General features: G+C 50.4%; 5 protein-coding genes across 5 annotated transcripts; 4 read left to right on the top strand and 1 right to left on the bottom strand.

The window, feature by feature from the left end:
• Positions 1-303: 303 nt before the first annotated feature.
• Positions 304-16,384, top strand: TGME49_215990 (helicase, putative). Its single transcript, XM_018779708.1, has 15 exons — positions 304-597; positions 1,425-3,099; positions 3,469-3,593; positions 3,945-4,057; positions 4,962-5,224; positions 5,901-6,086; positions 6,368-6,631; positions 7,397-7,546; positions 8,037-8,138; positions 8,966-9,118; positions 9,431-10,400; positions 11,716-11,877; positions 12,154-12,333; positions 12,921-13,160; positions 13,944-16,384. Exons 2-15 carry the CDS (start codon positions 2,959-2,961, stop codon positions 14,960-14,962), a joined length of 4,068 nt encoding a protein of 1,355 aa, XP_018635222.1. The 5' UTR covers positions 304-597; positions 1,425-2,958; the 3' UTR covers positions 14,963-16,384.
• Positions 16,385-16,479: 95 nt separating this feature from the next.
• Positions 16,480-20,786, bottom strand: TGME49_215960 (hypothetical protein). The gene has a single exon (XM_018779707.1). It carries the CDS (start codon positions 20,483-20,485, stop codon positions 20,003-20,005), a length of 483 nt encoding a protein of 160 aa, XP_018635221.1. The 5' UTR covers positions 20,486-20,786; the 3' UTR covers positions 16,480-20,002.
• Positions 16,568-17,200, top strand: TGME49_215980 (hypothetical protein; the record flags this gene model as incomplete). Its single annotated transcript, XM_002370867.2, has 1 exon — positions 16,568-17,200. One exon carries the CDS (start codon positions 16,568-16,570, stop codon positions 17,198-17,200), a length of 633 nt encoding a protein of 210 aa, XP_002370908.2.
• TGME49_215970 (hypothetical protein) lies at positions 17,698-18,714 on the top strand. Its single transcript, XM_002370866.2, has one exon. It carries the CDS (start codon positions 17,923-17,925, stop codon positions 18,409-18,411), a length of 489 nt encoding a protein of 162 aa, XP_002370907.1. The 5' UTR covers positions 17,698-17,922; the 3' UTR covers positions 18,412-18,714.
• Positions 20,787-20,818: 32 nt separating the features above from the next.
• Positions 20,819-22,426, top strand: TGME49_215955 (hypothetical protein; the record flags this gene model as incomplete). The annotated part of the gene is made up of 3 exons (XM_018779706.1): positions 20,819-21,034; positions 22,040-22,083; positions 22,331-22,426. The coding sequence occupies 3 exons, from the start codon at positions 20,819-20,821 to the stop codon at positions 22,371-22,373; spliced, it is 303 nt and encodes a 100-aa protein (XP_018635220.1). The 3' UTR covers positions 22,374-22,426.
• Between the last annotated feature and the right edge of the window lie 1,091 nt (positions 22,427-23,517).

Genomic DNA, 23,517 nt, shown 5'->3' on the forward strand with positions numbered 1-23,517 from the left:
CAAGGGTAGTGAGGTGCAAAGCATTCTTCGGCTGTTCTGCATGAAACAGCTCCGTTCACGGAACTCAAAAGAGCTTTCACTGACTGTATTTATGAAACGTGATTAGTTCACCTAGCAAAGTCGATCCGGTTGTTTGGGGACCATTCCGTTACCTAAGGGTAACACGTGTGCTACAATATCGGTCGGTACGGCACACGCCGTGGAAACTGGTCTGAACCAGAAAACACAGTAGACATCGTTACCGCAAACACGGACAGTCAACAATGTAAAGACATCATCTTTCGCCAGAGCGGCAGCTTGGTACATGAGGCGAGGCACAGGACAAAACACAGGAATGGGAACAGCGGGTTTCGTCAAGGACGTGCAGACAGATCACCGGCGATTCTGTGTCGTGCCCTCGAGAATCTGTCGAGAGAGACACGCAGAACATTGGTGGACCCCCCCCTACACGGAAACGAGAAGGACAACCCCGTTGCGAGTCAGGCACGCCGAGAAATCTCGAGTGCGCTAGTCTGTTCTGAACCTGAATCGCCCAAACCGCCTGAGAGGAGGCTTTGAACGGAGAAAGAACCCCACTTTTCTGCGCCTGCTTCAAAGGTAAGTCTGATCAACATATTTCCGGGGTACTCTCCATACGATGGGAAAACGTTCTGACGACATGTTGGGTGTCTGGAAAGCACCGCACAGGATCCGAACATCACGCGGAAGTGTCAAAAGAGTCCAAACTCTGAAACAGAGACTAAGCCGGTTTAAGAACCGATTCTACAATTCTTCATGTGACGGAATCTGGGTGCATGGCAGTCTGATCACAAGCCCATCCGAAGGCGTTGGTTGGTCGGCAGTTATATTACCATCACGTTGAGGAAGCATCAGAAACGCGGAATCTTATTTGCACAGAGAAGAACGCAGCAACTTGACCTGCACTGCGTCCAAACTTCATACTCCATACGCGTTTGATTGCTAACTCACTGTGGACCATGAGAAATAGACTCCCGCGAAAGCCAGCGGCGTTCCCCTTTAAACAGGTCTGCGCAGAAACGCGTTATCCCAATCGTTTCAAAACACTCAGTCCATCCCAGCCGGGTGTACGCACACCTCACTGGCCATCCTGAAACGCTCCGGCATCGGGTGCAACTGCCACGAGTGTCCTTTCCCTCTCTCTGAACTCCATGTGAGAAACTTCAGAAAACGTCCAGCTGTTTTGATTGACGAACACTTTCTTCTTCCCGCTGTGTTTCTTTTCACGTTCGCCTTTCTAGCCAATAGCTGGCGACACTTGGCCCATCGACAGCGGGTCTTCTGTTTCAGTGTCGAGGTGTAGACGTTTCGCCGTACCAAGCAATGTCAAAACTCTCTCGTACACCCCTTCCTGTGAAGCGATTTATCCGGTTCTGGCGCGCCGATCGGCTGTTTTTTATTTTCAGATACTCTTTAGACCTACACGTCGAAGTTGCGCTAGTCGGTCGAGCTGATCGCCTCTCGTCTTCGGATTTTAACACACCGAGGACTCGCAGAGAGCGAAAACAGCTTGTCTCCACCGTCGGATTGACGGACTACATGCGATAGATCGTGGAAATAGGTTAACAACTACATTCAAGATCTGACAGCACCGCCCCATGCCTCGCACTCCGACTCTCCTGGAGTGCTTGAGACAGCTAAATTAGTGCATTTTCAGGTTGCTGTTCCACCCCAGCTATGCGGTAGACGCACGTTATAGGGATGAATATGTTTCCTCGTATGAAAAGCGAGAGAAAACGACTCACACGCTCGTGTGACCGACTTCCGTCGACTCTCGACATTCACGGAAGTCTTTCCTTGCGTTTGCGTCCGTTGGTAGGGTTCGCAAGAAACCGGGAAAAGAAGGACCGTTTGACTTGCGAATGACGCAAGTTTCGACCGTGGTACTTCAACAGAACGTCTGCAGGTGGACGAACGCGAACTCTGCAGGTATCAAAGTTCTTCTGCACACCTCACAGATGATTGGGTCACTGCCTCCAGCTTAACCTGCGTTACCAGGGGAAACGGGCCTCAATTTCCCGGAAGTTCATTTCCTCTGCAGCACTTCGTCGAAAGAATTCAGGCGTCATCCCTTCCACAGTCCGGCGCAGAACCGATTTGCACAAAGTCTATTTTTCCTTTTCCTTCCAACGCATGCGTAGGCCACGACGCGCGTCTTTCTGTCTCCATCGGGAGAAGCCCAGTTTTAGAGAGAAATCAGTGTCCTTCTCCGCTCCGAGTCTACTCTCGACTTAGAAAAGAGACAGAACCACTCTCGTAGAGACATGCATTTTTGGAATTAAGATGTACAAGAATGCGAGCTGCTCTGTCTCTCCGACTCGCCAGCTGAGCTGTCTCCGCACATGCAGGTTGCCGTCTCAACCTCCGTGTCTTCATGCGAGTGGCTTTCTCCTTCGTGGGTTTCGGTCGATAAACTTCAGGCTTCTTTTTCCTCGATTTCTCTCGCACGCATTCGGATTGCGGTTGTCTTTGGCATTTCTTAGCTATCAGAGACGCTCTTTCTTGCCGACCCGCCGACCCCCCTCGATGTCTCGGTGTACCCATTCTCTAAGATGGTTGCGTCGATCCCTTTCGAAGACTTCTGTTACGCTTCTTTTTCGCTTCTCGACTTCCTTCGCTTTCTATCCGTTCTTCTCTCTTCTCCGTCCTTTCTTCATCTTTTAGAGTCTTCCCTGTTCGTCGTCCCTCGGACTTCTCGCGCTTCTCCGTTGCCCTTCTTTCGTCTCTCGGCCCTACAAGTAACCGGGATTCGAAAGTTTTAAGGAGAAGCTGGTATAGCAAGTTTCATCTTCACTCTCGTCTCACTCTCTTCTCTTCAGAGAGCAGTCTTCTTTAAATTCTTCGTCTCCATTCTCTTTCTCTCCTCCATCTTGTTCGCGCCTTCCACTTCCTTTGTCTCCCTCTTCTTCGTCTGCATGTTCTCTGCCTCTGCCCCAAAAGATGGAGAAAGTTTTTTCTCTCCCTAAAAGCGCCGGTGGCTGTCTCAAGCAGGCTGCAGGACCTGGAACGCAAGTTTCGTCACCTCCTCATGCAGGGCAGACAGCGGCATCTGCATGCTTCTCTTTCTTCGACCCCTACCCTGTGCGTCTTTGCCGCTTTCTTTCTCTTTTCTTTTTCCTGTCTCTTTCTCTTCTTTCTCTTCTCTCCTCTTTCTTCTCCCTAGTCTCGCGTTTGGCGCGTGAGAAAGCGGATCCAGTGCTGAGATGGCAGCGCGCAGTGAAGAGAGACAGAGGAGACACCGTGACTGAGGAGGCTGGACGTGTCTCTTCGCCTCATGGCAAGCAGAAAAGAGAAAAAACATACCCACTGGGTCCTTGTTCTTGTCTCCCGCAGTTTCCTTTCTTCTGCTTGCTTTTCCTTCTGTGTTTCTCCACTTTTTAAACCTCGCTCCCCTCTTTTTTCTCCCGTCTTCATTTCGTTGTTTTTCTCCTTGTTTCGCTTCCGCCTTAGGTCCAGCGAGACTTCATGGCACACGTCACAGCTTTTCTGGAAAATCCAGAAAAAAAATTCACCATGCTGGAAATGCCAACGGGGACCGGCAAGACGCTCGCGCTCCTCGCCAGCACTCTTTCTTGGTAATGCTGTCCCCCCAGAAATTCGCAGAAAAATCTCTTCTGCATTATTTTCAACAAGCACGAAACCAATGCCATCTGCGTCTCCAATCCATGCGTCCCATACACTCGAAAGGACCTGTCAAAATATCCAACAAAAGACAGGCACACGCATGGTGGATACAAATATTCATATATATATATATATATTTATATATATTTATATATATATATATATATATATATTTACGTATATATATATATATATATAAAGAATAGCGCATGTGTTGCGGTGTGAATCGTTCCAGTGTATAGGGAAGCGAGGATGCGTGTGTTTGATTTCGTCTCTGATTTTCTTATTTTCTTCGCTTCCAGGTTGGAGAAGAACGAAGAGAAGCTGATGGTCGAGCGCATGCAGACCGAAGATGGCCGGCGCGAGACAGACAGAGACAACATGGACGATACAGGTCCAAGGAGAGAAACGAAAGGTGAGTACCACCATTGCTTCGAGTTCAGTTCACTTCTTTAATTGACCCGAGCATTCCTCGTCCATTTTCTGCGCGTCGAGATACCCCTACTTATATATATATATATATATATACGTATATATTTACATGTCTGTATTTATATATATATATATATAAATGTATGTGTATATCTGGGGAGACATACTCAGTTATAGATGGATATTTAGGTTGACAAGACATATACAGAAGGATGGAGGAAGATAAGAGATAGAAAGAAGGATACAGAAAAGTAAAACGTCGACAGAAGGATAGATCGATACGTAGTAGAGATAGAGAGACACCACGCGATAGAGATATTGTCGGAGATATATAGGCAGACAAGAGGAGACAGACAGGTAAAGCAGACAGAAAGATGAGTATGTACATTTCTTATTTTAGGGTGTAGGGTTTAGGGTGATCTTTCAAATATAGGCAGGTAAACTAGACACAACTGGTAGAATAGAGGAAATGAAGAGATAGGCAAGATACAACGAGATAGACAAACTGCAAACTCGACGCTCTGTTCGATCCTTCGCATATAACCTAGCAGCGTAGAGGACACCGTCAGATGCATGTTTTTTTTCCTGCTCGTGCCATGTCCATCCGTTCTACGAACAGTGCAGATGGAACTTTGTTTTTCGGTGTTTCTGGGAGAGCGAGAGAAGAGTCGAGAGGTCGCGACTCCCCAGAAATCTAAATTTTCTGTGATTCGGAAGTTCCAAAGAGTTTTGCTGAGATTTTTCCTCGATCGATGGGGGCGCATTCTACATTGCAAGCACGTAGTCGAAAGTTTAATTGAAGCGGGTCTTAAAGTTTGGGATGCCTGCGCTTCTGATAAACGGCCGCTTGGTTTTCTTTTTTTTCATTGTGTTTTTACTTTGTTCAGCGCCTCCCGCGTGGATCCGAGCAGCGTACGAAGCGCAGCAACGCGCGACAGCGTCGGGAGCTTTGCAAGACGAAGAACGGCGAAGAAAGGAGCGACTGCAGCGCGCCGAGGCTCTCAGACGGGAGATGGAAGAAGCAGAAAAAGAAACGAAAAAGGAGAGAGAAACGCAGGCCCCCGCGGCCAGCACGGCCGCTGGCAGCGGACAGGCGGCAAAGGCTGCTGCGACGCTCTGGCGGCGCCGGCAGGAGACGTACTCAAAAGAAGTGAGGAAAGAGAAGATAAAGACAGAAATCTGCGCATCAAACCGAGAAGAAGAACAGGAAGAAGAGGGACAAAAGATGGATGTCAGAAGAGAAGGAAAGAGAAGAAGAGAAGATGAGTGGAGAGGAGACGGTAGGAAGTCGAGACTGAAGAGGAGACCAGAAGCAAGAGGGAAAAGATATCGATAAAGGAGAAGAAGATGAATTTTGACCCGGAGGCAGAGAAGAGGAAGGCGAAAGTTTGGGAGGAGAGAGGAGAGGGATTTGGAAGTTCAGAGCTGTGTTTCAACGAGATGTTCTTCGTTCAACACAAAGAGGCAGTTGCAGCGAAGCTGTTCAATGTTTTCTCTCGAGATCGTTTGTTGCGTCTTTGTCTTTTCAGAGTTCCATTCCTGTTTATGTTCAGTGTACTGTCTTGAATCGACTTTTCCAGAGACGCCTTCTCTGTCTCTTTCGTGTAGTCTTCACTTTTAGCTTCGTCTCTTCAGTGTCGTCGATGCGTCATTGCCCTCCAGCTTTTTATCTTGCCCTTCTCTTCGTCTTTGTCGTTTCTATCCCTTGTTCATATCATTCCTTGTCTGCACTGTCAGCATGCGTTTCGTCTTCGTCGTTGCGTCTCGGTGGAAGGCTTTTTTTCTCTCCAGTTTCGTCGCTTCCGCTCGTGTCGACGTTTTCTCAGGCTAATCCCAGTGTTTCGAGTAGTCCAGGAGAAAGCGAGAAGAAGGACAACTTGCGTCTGCAGACAGAGGACCCTCAAGAGTTCCTTGTAGATTTTTCTTCTCTCACAATGAAAACTGAAGGAGAAAGCGACTCTTTGCCTGTGGAGAGCGATCGCAAGACAGTCTACGCTCCTCGGAAAACGCAGGTGCGATGCTCTGGTCAGATCGCTCATGATCCTTCGTCTTGCTGGCCTCTTCCCTGCATGTTTTTCCTCTTTCTATCGATGCTCGTAAAACGGGCGTTTCTTCCTCTGCTCTTCTTCCCCGTCCTCTTGCGAGGCGGACAGTCTCTCTACGTCAAGAGATCTGTGCTTCATATATCGTTGCTGAGCCGCTCGCGTCTCTCCTCCAGAGGGTCTGCTGCTCCGGTTCTCCACACCCTTCTGTATCTCCTTCTCCTCGTTCCTGTACTCCGCTTTCCTCCCAGGTCATCATCGCCAGCCGCACTCACTCGCAACTCAGACAATACGTCGAAGAAATTCGAAGAATTCAACGCGCTGCCCTCTCTCCGTCTGCGGCTTCCTCATCTTCTGTTTTGTGTCTTGGACGCTCTGGGAGAGAATGCGGGGCGGCAGACTGTCCGGCGGGGAAGAGCGAAAGAGAATTTGCAGACGCCGGGACACCGCAGCCGCTTCTCACTCGGCTTCAAGTGGCTGTCTTGGCCGGTCGAGACCGCCTCTGCGTAAATCCGGTAAGTCGCGTGTCTTGGAATTCTTTTCCAAAGTCTTGCGGAGTCGTTCTCACGGCGCCCATTTTTCCGGTCTTCTCAGCCAGTTGCCTTCCCAAACCTCGCTTGGGGCTCACGACAGGACTGCGCTCTCTTCGCACCTGCTCTGTCCTCTGCAGGGACACTGCCGCCCGCAGACATCTCCTAAGCATGAACGACGCTATAGTCTATGAACATATAGCAATATATATATATATATACATTTCTCTATCCGTCTATCGATCTACCTACCTCTCTATCGATCGATCTATGTCTTTCTATATATATATCATCTTGGCTATGTTTGTGCAGGTATGTCTGCTCATCTACGTGTACAAGCACGTATATTTATACGTATGAATATATGTATACATATGTGCATACATATGTATATGTATATGTATATGTAATCTGAGTGAGTGTATATGGAGACGAAAAGCTACCAGCACTGTGTTTGCACACACCCTTTGAATCGTTTTTCTGCCTTCCTTCTCTGTTTTCCCTCTTTTTCTTTTCTTGGGACCTCACTTTCTCTCTGGACTTCAGTCGCACTGAAAAACAAGATGAGAAGCCTCTCCGGTCTTGCTCCCTCCTTCATTTCTTGTAGATCTCCCTCACCCTCTATAGATAGGTGCTTTTTCTATTCCTCACCTCTTGTCGTCTTCTGTCTTCTCATTTTCTCTTCCACGCGTCTCCGTTCTCTCCATTTTTCGTCGGCCTCCTTCGTCTTTCTTTGCTCCTTTATCGCAGGCGGCTCGGAGGCAAGACTCTTCGACAGACGCGCGAAGGGAGGAAGGCGTCGATCGCTCTGGAGACATCGCCGACGCATGCGCTTTGCTGCTCGACAAAGGGCAGTGTCCCTTCTATGCACGACGGAGCGTTCTCGCCGACCTCGCTTTGGTGAAGACTTCTTTTATTTGTTTCTCTGAATTTTTTCTGCTTCCCCTTCATGCCTTCTCGGTGTCTTTCTCTCTCCACAGACAAGTCTCTTCGTGTACGTCCGGGTGCCGTCACCTCTCTCTTTTGCGGTCGTTCTTTTGCTGTGTCTCCTCTCCCAGTCTTCCTCTTTTTCTTTCTGCCTATCCCTTCCCCTGTCTCTCCTCTTCTCTCCCCTTTCTCCTTCTTCTTTCTTTGTTCTTCTTTGGCTGTCTTCTTATTCTTTTCTCATTTTCGCCTCTCCATATACCGACTGCAGCAGCGGTCTCCCTGTTCTCTGGACACGCGGGATCTCCCCACTGCGCCCTTTTCTTTGGATCTGCATTGAAATCGATTTTTTTTCAACTTTTCTCACTTTTGCGTCCTCCCGCGCTTTCGCTCTCGAGGGTGGGAGACTCAGAAGGCGTCTGTCTTTTCTTCAGTTTTGTCTCCCGCTTTTTCCTTTCATTTCCAGACTGAGTGTATGGACATCGAAGACTTGACGAAGGCTGGGTGCTCTCCTGCTGTCATGGGGTGTCCCTACTTCGCTGCTAAAGAGGCAGCGAAGGAAGCAGACGTGAGTTGGGAAACTCCTCTCGTCTTTTATCGCTTGATTCGCAGAAGCTCTTTTTTGGAAGCAAGACGCGCCATTTCGCAGTTCTGTCTCGGCATCTGTCCCCCAAATCTGTGTCCTCCGTCGCTCTGTTTCGGAACTGTCTGCCGTTCCTCTCTACTCTCTTTCTATCTGGATCCACATCCCTAGTTACGTCTCTCCGCAGCAGTCGCCCTCCCTGTCTCCTCCCAGATCATCGAGAGAGCGCTTCCAGTTTATATGGCTTTCAACACTCCCCTCTCTTCAAAGTCCTTGCAGATTCCTCCCCATGTGCACCCTTCCGTAGTCCGTTCGGCTCTTTTTCACGACATCTATGAGAGCTACATCTCTCTCCTTCTAAGCGCCTTCTTCCCAGGGTATCCAACTATATATTTTCATATATTTGTTTACCTATCTATTCCTGTCTCTATATGTTTCTATCTTTCTAATTATCTATGTCTGTGTATCTATCTATCTATCTATATATATATATATATAGGCTTGTATGTCTGCTTATCTGTTCATCTGTCTGTATGTACATGCATACCTATAAACATATTCATACATATACATACATATACATATTTATAAATATATAGACGTATATATACATATATATACCTTCTGTGTCGTTTTTTGTGTTCTTTTCTGACAGTGTCTGTTCAAGCACGTATGTGCCCATTGAGGTCTGTCTTTTTGCCTCTGTTTGATGCCGTGCATGCATCTGCACCTGAACATCTTTTTCTCTGTATGTTTACCAGAGTACAAGTTGCACAACAAGTTTTCACGAGTGACTTTTTCCTGGCTTTTAGGTTGTTCTGCTGCCCACGAGTGCTCTGCTGGCGACCCGCGAGAAAGAAGCTCTGGAAGCATCTCTGGAGGGAGCTGTTGTCGCCATCGACGAGGCTCACCACCTCCCGCGCCTTCTTGCCTCGGCGTCCTCTTCCTCTCTCGAGTCGGCAATCGTAAGGAAGGCGTCGACGGGTGAAGGCGCAGAGGAGGGCGGAAGACGCAGCAGAAAGACGCAAAGGAAGCAGAGAAACGAAGGAAGAAGGAGCGACAGGAGGAAAAGAGAGGCAGGAGACGCGAATCGATCTAACGCAGAAAAGACGCAAGACAGGAGGAAAAAGCTGAGAAAGAAACCGTACGCAAGATCGAAAGAGATAACAGACAAGATATCGTACCTAAGATTGCCCTCTTTGTTCGTCAGAGTCTTTCAAGTTTTTTCAGCTTCTTAAAAAGCCTTTCCCGATTCTCTTGCCTATTTGTTCTTCCAGTTAAAAGACGCCGTGGACGGCCTCAGCGAATATCTCGCGACCTACCAGGATAGGCTGCATCCGAAGTCAACGCAGGCGCTTCTTCAGTTACTTCGATTCTCTAAAACTCTTTTCGATGGCCTCTCCTCCTACCGACAAAGTGCCTCCCCCAACTCCGTCCCCGGTTCTGTCTTCTCTTCCAAAATACAACAGACACCTCATGAACCTCCTGTCTCCTCTTCGTCTTCCTCTTCTTTCTCTTCCTCTTCTTTCTCTTCCTCGTCTTTCTCTTCCTCTTCTTTCTCTTCGTCTTCGTCTTCTTCTTCTGCTTCTCGCGTAAATGGATGGACTGCTGATCAAGAGGGCGAGGGAGACGGGGAAGCTGGTGGAGCTGTGTGTTCTCGGTTTCCAGAGCGGACAGCTTCTGCGGGGTGTGGACCCGCGAGCGAGGAAGAGCCTTTCGCTGTTTTCTCGCCGTCTCAGTTTCTGCGCAGTTTCCAGTTGGGGGACTTCGCTCTGCACGAGCTCCTCGTCTCTCTGACTCACCCGAAAAGTCAAGTCTGCCGGAAGCTTCGGGGCTTCTTGATGAAGCGAAACACACGCCGAACGCATGCGTCCGAGCAAGAGATGAGACCGGCCTCACTAGGCGCCAGGCGGTGCGTAGAGAGACGCGCAGAGGCGCGAACGCCTTTCCGGTCTGCAGCAGAGGCTTTGGATGGCCCCGGTCAAGCGCGTGGTGGAGACAAAACGAAGCCGGAAAAACACAACGCGAGAGCTGGCGCATTTCACTCCACGTGTCTGTACACCCTGCGGGCGTTCCTCGACGCGCTTCTCGCCGCTGGCTCCGAAGATAAAATTCTCCTCCGATTCAAGGTCCCCCCTGCAGGACAACTCGAGAGTCTGACGGAGGACGGAGAGAACATCCCGGGAGATGGCGAAACGCAGAACGCCTTCGCTTTCTCCTCCGTGCAAGTCGTCTGTCTCGACGAAGGTTAGAGGAGTTACTGTCTCGACGCGCTTGCAATTTCGTCAACCGATTCTTTCGCAGACGCAATACAGACCCCAAAACACGATTCACTCCTTAAATACATACACATATATATATAAATATACATATATATATAAATATACATATATATACATTTACATATATATACATATACATATATAGATGTACATGTCTGTGTCTGTAGGCGTGTGTATATGTAGATGCGTGTCTTTGCCTGTGTGCTGTTTGGAGATTTGTTTGAATCTTCACGTTTTCATTTTCGTTTGTGCATGCGATACATCGGCTCCGTGTTTCAAGTTCTTCTCTGTGCTGTCTTGGTTCCTGCAGGCCGCAGCTTTCGTCACCTCTGTAGGATGAAGCATGAAGAACGTCTATCCAGTTTGGCAGTTCGCCATGACTTGTGTCGTCATCGTGGCGACGAAACTCACTCGATTATCAGCACAGAGAAGTTATCATTTTTTGAGCAAAATTGGTATTTTCTTCGCTCAGCTGCCAGACCCCTCTCAACTGCTTCTCCGTTCTGTCGTGTAATCTTCTTCCTTAGTCCAGTCGCCTGTCTCTTCTGTCGCCTCTTCTCTCTTTTATTTTCGCTGTTTGCTGATGGAACTCAGTGGCAGAGGCCTTCTGACACAGCTCCCTCGTCACGAGTCATGGGGCGATTGACCGTTTCGTCGACAACTCGACAAGCAATTGCACGGGCGAGGCGGGCGGTGTGTACAAGGCTTCCCTCGCGTAGTTGCTAAATGACAAAGACATGCTTGCGTTCGCAAACGCTTCATCTACAGCCTTCAATTGCGTACATCTAGGTCGTGTTTTGAGATCGGATTCCTCTTCTCTCTGTTCTCTCTTTGTCCTGTTTGCTCTCCTTCTCGCCTTTTTTTCTCAGCTGGTTCTTCCAAGTGAGGAGGTGGAGTCATGCAGTGATGCAGTCACCTCGAGGTCTTCCTTGTCCATTTTCGCTGTCGCCTTTCCCTGTTCGTCCGCTGCCGTTCTCCTTCTTCTGGGTCCTTTTTCCCCGTTTTTTCCTGTTTCTTCTCGCTGAAGATGGTCCTCCAGGATCGTTGTTGCTGAGTAAAATAAACAAAAGAGAGATGCTTCTGAAACACGCTCTTCAGTAATACTATTGGTGTGGCAAAACATAATTCGCAACGCAGTTCTTTACAACACAGCAGTTCCTTTAGTAAGTTACGTTCTTCTAAGACGGATTTCAACCGTTCAAAAACAAAGGCAACTTAGAAAAGAGGCAATCGCCAGTGTAGTGCGTTTGATTTGCTTTTCGACTTGTTTTTGCATGCAGTGACCAAGTGTCGCCAGTGCATTTTGATGGGCGGAACGATGGAACCGCGTCTCCGCTTTTCTCCTCTTTACGCGGCCTTGCCACCTTCGTCGATTTTCCCCGCTTTCTCGGGGTCTCACGTCATCGCAAAGGAGAACCTGCTGCTTCTCCCTCTCGAACGCTGTACGCCCGTTCCGCCGCTGTCGTCTTTCTGGCTGTCCTCTCTTTTCCTCCTTTCTCTCCCTTGGCCTTTCCACGTCTTCTGTTTCGAGGTTGTCGCAAACTTCGTCCTTTTCATCGTGGCTTGCCCCGGGCTGTGTCTTCGTTGTCTCGCCTAGCCTTCCTCGCTTCACACGTCTTGGTTCGTCTCTTTTTTCCGTGTATTTGGCATTTTTGTGTCTTGTTTCGAAGACTTGGCAATTTTGGCCCGTAGGTGACGAATCTTTGTTTTTCCTGCAGATCACCTGTGCACCTTCGATTCGAGATTTTCGGAAAGATGGAGACAAAAGGAGCAGCAGGAAGCCTTGCTTCACCTCCTTGTCTCGGGCGCCTCTGCGTTGCCGCCGGGACAGGGCCTGGTCGTCTTCTTCTCCTCCTTCTCGCAGTTGCGCGCATTCTCCTTCTTCTTGCACCACCAAGGTGGGCGCAGAACAGAGCACTTTCAGATTTTGGATTCCCTCCAAGAAACTCCAGGAAAGCGACGCACGAAATTGAGGAATCCAACTTCTACAAGTTGAACACACCGTTCCTACACACACATAGAGAGAGATCGCGAGGCCTAACCACATGTATTTTTGGACAGAGACAAAGACAGAATTATGGAGAGCTAGATGTACGACGTAGAGAGAGATAGAGACAGACATGTAGAGAACTAGATGTACATAAAAAGAGATAAAGTATTGCATATATAGGTATGTATCCTGGGCAGAAGTCCTGTTTCCAAAATAAGGATTCATGCCCATATGGTTCTAACGAGCCTGTTTCTTTCGTCTGTCCTACTCGTCCTTCCGTCTCCAGTGTGCTGTCTCTCCTCTCGTTGTCTCGCTGCTCTTCTCTCCCTTCTGTGTCCCAAGCACTCCCTTTATCTGGTTCGCCACTTCCTCGCTTTCTTCAGATCTCGCGCTCTCACCTTTCTCCCTCTCTCCCTCACTCCTTTCTCGTTGTGTTTCCCTCGTTATTCAGTCTTCTTTGATTTTTCCGAATTTCTCGTCTCTGCGCTCTGTCAGCGTCGCCGGCGCTTCGCGCGGCGTTCCAGCATGCATGCGCCCACATTTTCATAGAAAGTCAAGACGGCGAGCGGGTCGCTTTGCAGAGGATCTCTTCGGTAGCTTCTACGTCTCGCTCTGCTTCCGCTCAGTCAGGGGACGGCGAGAACTGGGCAGAGTCGAAGAAGAGAGAACGCGCGGACTCAGCAGGCATCAGAGGAGACAGTCCAGAACGTTGCCAGCTTCTCACTCGGAAAGGAGGTCCGCACATGAGTCGAAGGGCGCCTTACACAGAGGAGCGCCTGAGCTGTTTTGCAAATGCACGAGCCGCCGTCCCGTACTTTGATTCGCATGCATGCATTCGAAATGTAATAATTTAGGAACAATCTATTCAAGTAGTTTAAACTGACATGTTGTTGAATGTTCGTGAATCGGTTAAGTGGTTCGCTTAAAAAGAACAACAGTGCTGAATTCTGGGTTTCTAAGGAGTACGGGGAGAGCGTCGTGTAGAGACTGTGCTGCTTTGAAACGCAAACGCGAATAGCGGCTCACACTGTTTCCAGTTGAGTTCCCGAAATTCGACTAAGTCGGAGGGACTCCCCACTCGTGCCTGTTCCCTACCGTTCTAGTAGAGAAGGAGAGAAGTGGCTGCGGGATTTGGAACATCAGGACGCTGCGAGCTCCCTCTAGCGCCTACAGTCAACTGTGTGACGACGCCTGAAGTGAATTGGGGAAACACAACTGCAAAGCGTTTCCTTAACAGAGCGCACGGCGGTGGATTCCGTGACCAACGGTCCGTCCACGGGAAGCAGAAGAGAAGTCACGGTGTCTATGTCGATTTCTGTCGAAAAGGAACTGGTAGCGGAATAGAACGAAGAGCAGCCGACTGTGGTTTCCCAGCAAGTCGAGCAGGTCAAGGCGAGGAAAGGCAGAAACATGGCAGTCCGTGGTGGACACTGGTTCCTGCGAAAGTCCCGTTCTGCGCAAACAGTGAAAGGGCAAGTCTGATGTGCGTGTCATTCGGTGTCTCTCTGTGGCGTGCAGGCGTGACGTACGGCCGCAGTGGGCCGCTCTTCGAAGCGTACAAACGCGTTCTGATGGGGGAGGCCCCCAGCAAGACGCCAGGTATTTGTCTTGAGCGCGAAACTCTCGCGTCGGCGTCGTCCGGCACTGCGGAACGACGTGGAGAGAAGCCGACAGGCTTGCCTGAAAGTGCCTCTACAGCTGCCAGTTTTCATGCAAGCACACGCGAATGCGAGCCGCCCAAAGCCGCCTTGTTTTGCGTCATGAACGGCGCGCTTAGCGAAGGCGTGAATTTCCACGATAGCCTAGCCAGACTGCTAGTCCTCGTAGGGTTGCCGTTTCCTAGTATCAAGGATCCGGAGTTTCAGCTGCGGGCGGCTTTCTTTTCATCTGTGCTCGAGCGGACACAGAGAAACGCAGACACACACGCTTCTGTCGGGGAAAAACGCGAGAGCGACACAACACGCGTCGAAAAAAACGTCGACAAAACTGATAGCGGAGCAGCGCGCTTCCGGGCGGCGCAAACCACAGCTCAGGAGAACAGTGTTCATGGGCGAGGAGGGAACCGGAGCATGGACGCTGAAGCCTCGACCGTGAGGAAGCTTGAGAGAAAACCCCGCTGCGCTGAACCAACTCCCAACGGCCGAACCAGCTACGGTTTACTCCACTGCTTACAAACAGTTAACCAAACCATCGGGAGAGCGATCCGGCACAGCCAAGACTATGCCGCAGTTTTGCTCGTTGACTGCCGCTACACTGCGAAACACATCGAGACGCTTCTTTCTCCGTGGATTAGAGAGGCTCTCGACGCCTCCCGCAGAGCCACAGAGGAGTCTATTTCGCCTCTCGCCCGGGACTGGGCAGAGGAGGACCTCTGCCGAGATCGCTTCGGGACAGCAAAGGAGGGGCACTCCGCCAGGCCAGATATACCCGACACGTGCGGCGGGTTGACCACGCGACTTGCCGGATTTTTCAAACTTATGGCGGAACATGAAAAACTGAAATGTACCTCTCGTGACTGCGTGCGAGCATGCAGTTAGAACCAAGTTTTCACGGCGATTCGACGCCAATCTGTGTTTTGTTGGATTCAACGGCTTGCTGCGTCCGAGACGTTTTCAGTGCCGGTAACTCTAGCGGGACGTCGACTTCTGAAGGAGTTGGTTTTCCTCAAAAACAGACTCGCTGGAGGGTTCCGCTAGCAAACAGGAACTCTTGGAAACAGGGATTTCGAGTGCTTCTCTCGTCAGCGACGCCGGGCACTGGATGTCTGGTTAACGAAGAACGGGAGAGCGAGCTACGTCCATACTCTCACGTAGACGTATGTTCCTCGAGTGCGACAGCACAACATCCGTCTTTGAACACGCCACAAAGAAAAAAACACATTCGGCGATGCAGGCATTTCCCCTTCCATGGGAACGCAAACGCTCTACCTCCCCCGTGCTGCTCGAGCTGAAATCGTAGAACGCGACAGGCGTTTACCTGCTCAATGAGTCCTGACAAACAATGACGGTTGTGTCAACTTGAGTGCACTTTGCTTTCAACAGATCAGATTTCCACCCGTCCTGGTTTTCGTGGCTCGCCTTCGAGAATCCACTGTGATTTTGGCAATACAAAGGAGTCAAACGTTGTGGCGACGTTTTGCACACAGAGTTGGGGTTTCCCTCCATGTGGCTTACAAGTGGCTCTGCTTTGGACGATACCACAGAGCGCATAGATGCAATGCATGCATAGATGGCAGTTTCAAACATGGGTTGCGTTGTCCGCAAAGGGACAAAAAACAGCGTGAGGGCCTCGGTACCCGGGCGTGATACCCAGCATGAATGGGTTTTTCTCCGTAACAGTACAGTAACTCTGTCCGAGCAACGAGGACATTTTCGTGAGGTATGAGGCTCGTTTGCTTAACCTATTTAGCACCACAAAAGATTAAGCTGAACCTCCCAGAGAGTCCTACACTACACGGGACCCACATTACCCTGATCAGCTCTGTGGTGTTGGTTTACGGCAGGGACGTCCCGGTCATAACATCCAGCGAGTCCTTCCTATTATACGTATTGCTCAGGCACCTACTCGTGATAACAACTCCCTCTGTAAACTTTGCTTCCACCCAGTCTTTTGCAAACACCGGATGCATTGTAGAAGGCAAATATGAACTCTTTCTCTATACGTTTATCTGCTTACCGCTGACTTGAGGGGGCGGGTATTTCGTGTTGGCAGGGCCCCGATAAAAGGTTTGTCGACAGACATCAGAGTTCCAATAAACGCGTCAAGAGAATCACTACATCCTGCCATGCTGCTCTCCACCGTGTCTCCGAAGCAGACATCAGTGAAACGCTGTGTTAAGGGTAATGGTACCCGTGATTGTCACGACTTTCCGGTACTTTACAGTCATTAGGCAGTCAGTGAATATAAGATTGGAGACGAGGCGCTTCCCCAAATTGGAGCTTCATCACTCGCATGCTCTAGCATATCATCGAGAGGTTAGAGACGCGACGCCTTTCGGCGTGACAAACGTTGGCAAGCGTGTACTTGGAGGCGGTCCACCGTGCTCAGTCGAACTGGGGTTGCCACCAAAGTAGGCACAACTACTGCAATTGCAGTACTTTTAGCAGAAATTTCTTTCTTGGGGGTCGCACGTAAGAGGAAGTATGAATAAAGATCGCCCGTGTCGTTTGAACTCTCGCCACGCTGAAGATTTCTCTCTGGTGATGTCGTGTCAGCAGCGATTAGCTGTAGTCCAGGGGTCGCTTTTTTGTACCATGAAAATGGGAAGGCATGTGGTGATACTGGCGTGTTTCGCCGCATTGGCAAGCACGGTGGCACACGGCCTATATCGGTCTCCCTCATACTGGAATGACCCGTGGCCGGAGACAGGCGAAGACTGGGCGGAGGTCGTGGCTCAAGTAAAAACTACGTCGGAGCGCCTGTACGAAAGCGTGCTTGCTTTTCGGCGTCTGACCACCTCCGCCACCGTGCGATACTCTGCTTACAAAAAGGAGAAACAGCTCCGCCCAGAGGCGCTACAGCTTCCGCATATGTGGCATGTCAGGAACGAAATTTGGCGTATTACGGACGATTTACGTAACGCAAAAGACCAACTTCGGCTGTTGATACGAAAGCAGAAAGCCTTAATTTCTATCCTCGAGGGAATGCGTGGCAAAGGCGACAGAAAGCACTGGAACGACACGACCAGCATCTGCAGAAAGGCAAGCGGGGAATTACGAGAAGCAGAGGAACTGGTAGAGCGGGAAGAGGAGGAATACAACATTGAGGTCGAGTGAAACTCCTTCGATCCTCACCTGACCTGTACTCGACTCAGCTTGCTTCGCTGTAAACGATGGATGACAATGTCCGCGGAATGCGGCGTCGTCTGCACAGATTTTGGGGAAACCTTCACCGTCGTTTGTGAATGCGAGATAGTTCTTTCATGCCTCGGAAAGTGTGACACAGTGTGGTTAACCTCGACAGGAATTTACTGTGAAGTGTCACTGTGTCCTTCTCCTTTCAAACCGGGCAGTGCAGTCGCCGGTGTCTCTACATTTGATGCTGTTGTGTACTTGACTCTTTGTACTTTCACGTACGCGAGATTGGCGTCTGGCGGTGCCAGGGTGCCACCGGACTGCGTGGGAGCTCTGAGTGGTTGATCTCTACGTTTAGTGACTCTAGGAATGATAGATAACAACATTTTTCGTTGGTCTTTCCTTCATTAGTAGCTGAACCGGTCTTGGTTTCCCGCGTTTAGACCTAACTTGTTCGGAGTCAATACTGAAGCATCGCTTCATGGTATTTTTGTTGGCTGTCTGCCGGAATTCTGTTAAAACAACTGCCGTTATATGTATTGCTTCCCCAGACCGCATGACCAATCTAACTGGACCATGCTGGAAACGCTTTTGTGTGAAAAGGGAGGAAATCCCTGCTGTGACTGGTGTAGTAGATGAAAGAAGGCAACAAATTCGCCCTCTGTTCACAGGAAGCAATTGAAACGCTCGAGACAGTAGCATAGATGTGTTTGGAAATCAGTTCTTTCATGGCTTGCCAGAAGATGCCTTCGTTCATGATCAGAAACTGGGAGCAATTACAACTGCGACAGTACCCCTTCTCTCCGATCAACAGAGGAATTAATAAGAAACAGCGAGCGGGGGAGATGGTCGAATCCATTTGCAGCATTTCTGGCATTTTGGGAGTGTTTCACTTCCAGTTTCAGCCATGCAACGTTTCTGGAGAAACTGTCAGGGGAACCCATGCCTTCCGAGGACTGTACCCGGCTTCGAAGGAGAGACGCTGCATTACGCTCAAACGCTACACTGAATTCACTTCTTTTAATCATCGCAGGCTGTCGCTGGAGGGTCAGGGCACTTCTCACAACACTTGCTTGTGTGTGCAGATTGGATTCTTATCACGAACCTCCTTGCGTTGTATGCGGGTTGACAGCATGGAACGATATGTCGATGTAGATTCTTCAGCCACTTCCTCAACGACTTTTGTGCTGTGACACGGGCGTTTTGCCCTTCATGATGAAGTGAATCGCCTGGGAAACTGTTGACCTCGAGTGTACACGAGACACCGACAGTTGCCCGTGTGAAATATCGGCGGCGTATCGGCAGAGCCTACCGAGCAATCAGCTACTGGAGGTTGTATGCTCCTACATGCTAAGCCTGTTACGCAATAATAGACTGCGCCTGAAGGATTAGAACCTGTATCTCGATTCCTGAAATTCAAGCTCATTAGTCAGATGGCCAGCACCACGCCGTACGTCGCTGAAAGCGGAAATCTAGAGATGAAAAAACCAAGGATAGAGCCGCGGCAACTTTGAATTCGATCTCATGAATGCACTTTAGTGAACAGTTGAGCCAGAAAGCCGCTGTACGGGAGTGAAACTCCTTTATTCTGTAATACGACACCATCTGTCTGTGGTGGTGCCCATCTGCGCTCGACACCTCACTCACTCGGTTTGCCATCGAAAGAGACTACCACAGTAGACTTCATGATACTTGTGCAGCTTGCACGCAACTGCTTGTTTTTGTTTTTCTGCAGCTTCCAAGGTAACACGAATACCGGTGGGATAACGAAATCCGACACTCTGGCCATCTTAAGCAGTTCAGTGGGGTGGTGGTGTACATCCGTTACAACAAAGGTGGCACACGGGTTTGAACTTCGTCGCGGTTATCTGCAGCACAGGCTACCTGCGTCGTTCAGTTTAGTTCCCTATGGACTGCTGACTCGAAAAAGTTGACGAGGGGTGCAACATGGAGCTTCACAAGGGTTTTCGAAACGGCGAATCCTGCTTGGGTGTTTTCACGGGAAAGAGAAACATTCCGTCTCTAGTCGTGAAATTCAAAAGGAACACGACGCTTCGTGCAGACCACAAGCTTGACGTTCTTCGGTACGTCTGCCGGGCACGCGCGGGTGAAATGTGGACGGGCGTCGCGCAAGACGGCGCAGAATTAGATCGAGGAAAAAGTCAAAATTAATCTGCATGAAACGTTTCCCCTGTGCTCCTGCACTGGAAACGCAATATCTTTGCACAGTGGCGAAGGCATTTGCCCTTGCCTCCAGAAACACACTCTGCCGAACATTTCAAATAGGGCTTCATCCCCAGCCCTCAATGGTTACCCCTAGAAACTACTGCCACGTTCGCCCAAATCTGCTATCGCAAAAACAAGCCAAGGTGAACGGTATCACCGACCTTCTCCGTGTCCGCTTCGCGGACAGCGGAGTAGGCGCTCCTGTCTCCCAGAATCAGGTGTATACACCCAGCATCAAACCATTTTATCAGCACTGCCGAGGGACTGAAGACTCACAGAGTTGTGTCATGCCTTCGCAAGCACCCCAGAAATGTTTTCTCAGTTGCGTACCAGGGGGTCCGGTTCGGCATACACTGCAAACAGAGGCGGCTTCGCGAAGGCCTTTCGAAATTTAAAGTTGACTTTTACCGTTTACGGAATTTTTACGGGAGCCTCAGGCGCATCGGCAGATCCAGAAACGGCCTCTGCACCTGGATCCTCTTGCTCCATTAACCTATCTGCGACATGGGGGGGGAGGAGGTACGACAAGATCGGCTCCGGGTGTCTCGACATCTAGCTCTACCTGTTCGACTTCTTCAGCGTCTTGGCCTCGTCTCTCGGACCTCTGTGCTTCTTTTGCACCTGATGAGGTCGGCGGGGTAGGGGGATCTCCGATCCGGCTCCACGATCCTCTGCCTTTCCTTCCTCTGTCTGGGGTTTAGGGTGACCCTCATGTTGCCCGAACAATGGCTTCTGCGATATGAAGGAGTGAAACTCTTGAAAATCCTCGTCACTGGGAGGCGAGAAGTGCATCATAGGCATGCGACTGTGTCTTGAAGAGGAAAAACTGTTGTGCGCGCCACGGAGCATCCCGTACGGGTGACGTTCGTAGCCGTGAGCCCCGTCCATCGCGTTTTTCGAATTGTCTGTTGCAGGACGATCAGGGAACCTTCCCCGCGTTTCATGCGGTTTGCCATGTCCGTGGTGACCCAAGCGCACGCTAGAGAGGCCGTGCCGCTTCTTCGTGCCATATCCTGCCATTCCGTGGCTGAAGGAGTACATTCGGAATCCTCTTGTTTCCCCGTGGATGGCGGTGCATGTGGTGGTACGGCATATGAGGCAAAGGCATCATAAGGTGGTGTGGAGTTAACAGCATGATGGGAATGAGGACCGTGCGAACAAAACCCGTGAAACAGAGGCCCGTGGCTACCATGGAAGTGAAAGTCACTGTGATGATCCAGCTACATTCACGGCTCCCCCGACTCCTCGCTTCTTTCGTTCTCGGGCTGGTCCCAGGGTCCTCACGGTCTTTCGGATGGCTGTCGCCTTTCCCAAATATGTCAGTGTGGGGAGCGGGAGCCTCAGATCGCCGATCTCGCGAGTGAGGCCGAAAAAATGGTCCAGCACGTGCTTGCGGGTCTCCCTCTCCCGGGCCATAATGTCAGTGACCCTGTGATACCCGTGGTGCTCAGGGTGTCCATGAGACCCATGAGGCTCGTGAGGTTCACCCGAATCCACGAGGCGAGGCCACTAAGTCCCGCGAGGTTCATCATGCCCATGCGGTTCATTGGACCCGTGACTCCCGTCGTGGACGCGACGCCGGTGTGCATGGTAATCAAGGTGCCCCTTGGAAGCATGCGCCTTCTAAATTGACTGGAGAGCCGAGACGAGGGATGCAAAGCCATCTTCGTCCTGTCTCGGGTGCTGGAACTCGCGCGGCACAGACGAGCTGTGTGGCTCCGATTTCCTCGAGATATGGTGAAGATGGTGGTGTCTATAGAAATGCAGTGAGGGGGAAAGCGCCTGAGCCCTGATGAGCAACGCTTTGCGTGATTTTTGCAATCTCTGCCAGGGGCTGCCGTCTAGGGTGGCCAAGAGGGAACTTCCCGCGATATCTGGGGGGGGGACCTGTGCCTCGTCTCAGAGGTCCTCTGTCCCGTCTGGGGGAAGCCCGTACCAGCTGACTCTTCGGCGCTCTTTTCCCCCGCCGAACTTTGAATTGAGAGACCGGGCAGACCCCTCCCTCGGTTCCTCATCGTGGAGCGCGGGTCCATGGGGATGCGCCACGTGTCGAACATTAACAAGTGTTGCTGGATCTTGTCCCACTAGATCTGCGACTGTTCAGTGTTCCAGATGGGTATTCGGAACTACCGTTGTACTCCATACCAAAACACCGTGTCTCCAGTACAGAGGCTCGCCAAATAGAGTTTGAGAACAGTCACGCGCGTAACTCCGTCGCCACCTAGTGATACTTCAGAAGCACCTCACGCATTCGCTAGCGTCTTCTTTTACCAAAGGCGATGTTGCGCCACCATGTTACCGGCTAACATAAATAACGGAGGGTCAACTTAGATGAGAAGATGAAGCTCATTATTCCTTGCACGGTTTATCTGCCAGCGCAACGGCGGATAAGCATTCGGGCATTCAGAGCCCGACTCTCTGGGAGGACTCACAGACGAATAGGTAATGCGACATTTATACATGCACTAACTGGCGGCTTTATATCTGATGTAGCCCGTTCAAACACTTGTAATACACTTTATCGTGCCTGTGACTGGCTTTAGACTTGCATTTTCGTCTCGTTCCGTTGTCGTTTGTGTCTCTCTCTGCACACAGGTAACACCTACTCCGTTTCCAACACGGCGACCAAGCTTTCACCAGTAAGTCCACTGTTGAACCCGGCTAAACGTGGCGTTTCCTTGCAATTGACTACAGCCCTTCTCGCAATCGGCAACTTTCGTTGCACTTTCGTCTTAGTATAAAGTGTGGGTCGTACCTGAAGCCCTGACAGTGAACGATCGTTTCTACCCGAGTCGTGTTCACGAACATGAAGCTATGCCATGATTTCTCACGGTGTGGCGGTACTGATCAAATCTCGTACCATTTTGAGTTTTGCTGATCTGCCAGTTCGCGGCTCAAGAGCAAACCCATCGCGAGCCCGAGACGCTGAGACCTTCCGCTCCTTCAGCCGAAAGTCGTTAGCCGCCCTCGCAACAGGATCCCTACGCGAAGAAGTTAAACGCCACCACACTGACAAATTGACCGGAAAGAAGCGGCGGGTGTTCGAACGCTTTGCGACAGAAGGCTAAAAAGTCGTAGACACAAAATTTTCGACACACAGTGGTCCCCGTTCCTTTCTGCCTCTAACTGTAACGGTCCTACAATGGAATGCCGGGGACACCAGTTCGCATAAATATTGCGCGATCTGATCCGCGACAATTCGTCTTTGCGCCTCGAAGCCGGCCCATTCCCCTGCGTAACTGGAAGCTCCAGTGAGGAACAATGTCAAACAAACGCGCTCTCGAAAAATTGGTCCTACCTGCACATACGAACATCCCGGACAAAACTTGCACTGCATATATACACGCCTGAGCGCAAGTGCGCGTTGGCGGGTTTCACGTCGCGATGAAGAACGAGTTCGGATTCGCCTTATGCGTTGAAGTGAAGACTTTTTGCGCAAGCGCGCGCACGCTTCCCTGTGAGCGCTAGCAAAGCAGAGTTGCTAAAGGGTGGAGAGTGGCAGGCGAGGCGCGTGGTTTCCCCTCACGCTGCCACTCTGCCGTCGCGTTTTATACAGGAAGTGTGGAGCAGGACGAGAGACGTGTCCAGCTGGGCGCCGATTGAGTGCTTTGTAAAAGGCTCTTTTTCGCTCTATTTTCGAGCGAGATGGAAAGTCAATGGACGAGGTTGCAGAGAAATCGTCTTATTTCTCGCTGGCTGGAGAGCGATTTACCGTGCGTTTTGCGCTTCTCCCGCCTTCTTTTTTGCGGCGTTCGCCTGTCGCGACGTCGGATGCAAGAAAAAGGGTCCTCTCTTCCCGAAACTCGTCTTTTTTTTCGCCCTTCTCGATTACCGAGACCCTTTCCGACGACGGGTGCGTGTCGGGAAAAGGGTGCTTCTTGTAGCTGCAAAAGAAAGCCTTCTTCTATGCGTGTGCAGAAACTGGGAAACCTTCCGCGATGAGTTTTTCGAGGTGTGAAACGCGGAACGGATCTGGGGAAGGGCGCCGTTAGTTCCTTTTTATTCATATTGTGGCGACCTTTCTAGCCATAAGAAACCTTCAAGAAAGTACAGTTCAAACAACGTCCGTCAAA

This window comes from Toxoplasma gondii, chromosome XI (assembly GCF_000006565.2).
Source record: "Toxoplasma gondii ME49 chromosome XI, whole genome shotgun sequence".
Classification (NCBI taxonomy): Eukaryota; Apicomplexa; class Conoidasida; order Eucoccidiorida; family Sarcocystidae; genus Toxoplasma; species Toxoplasma gondii.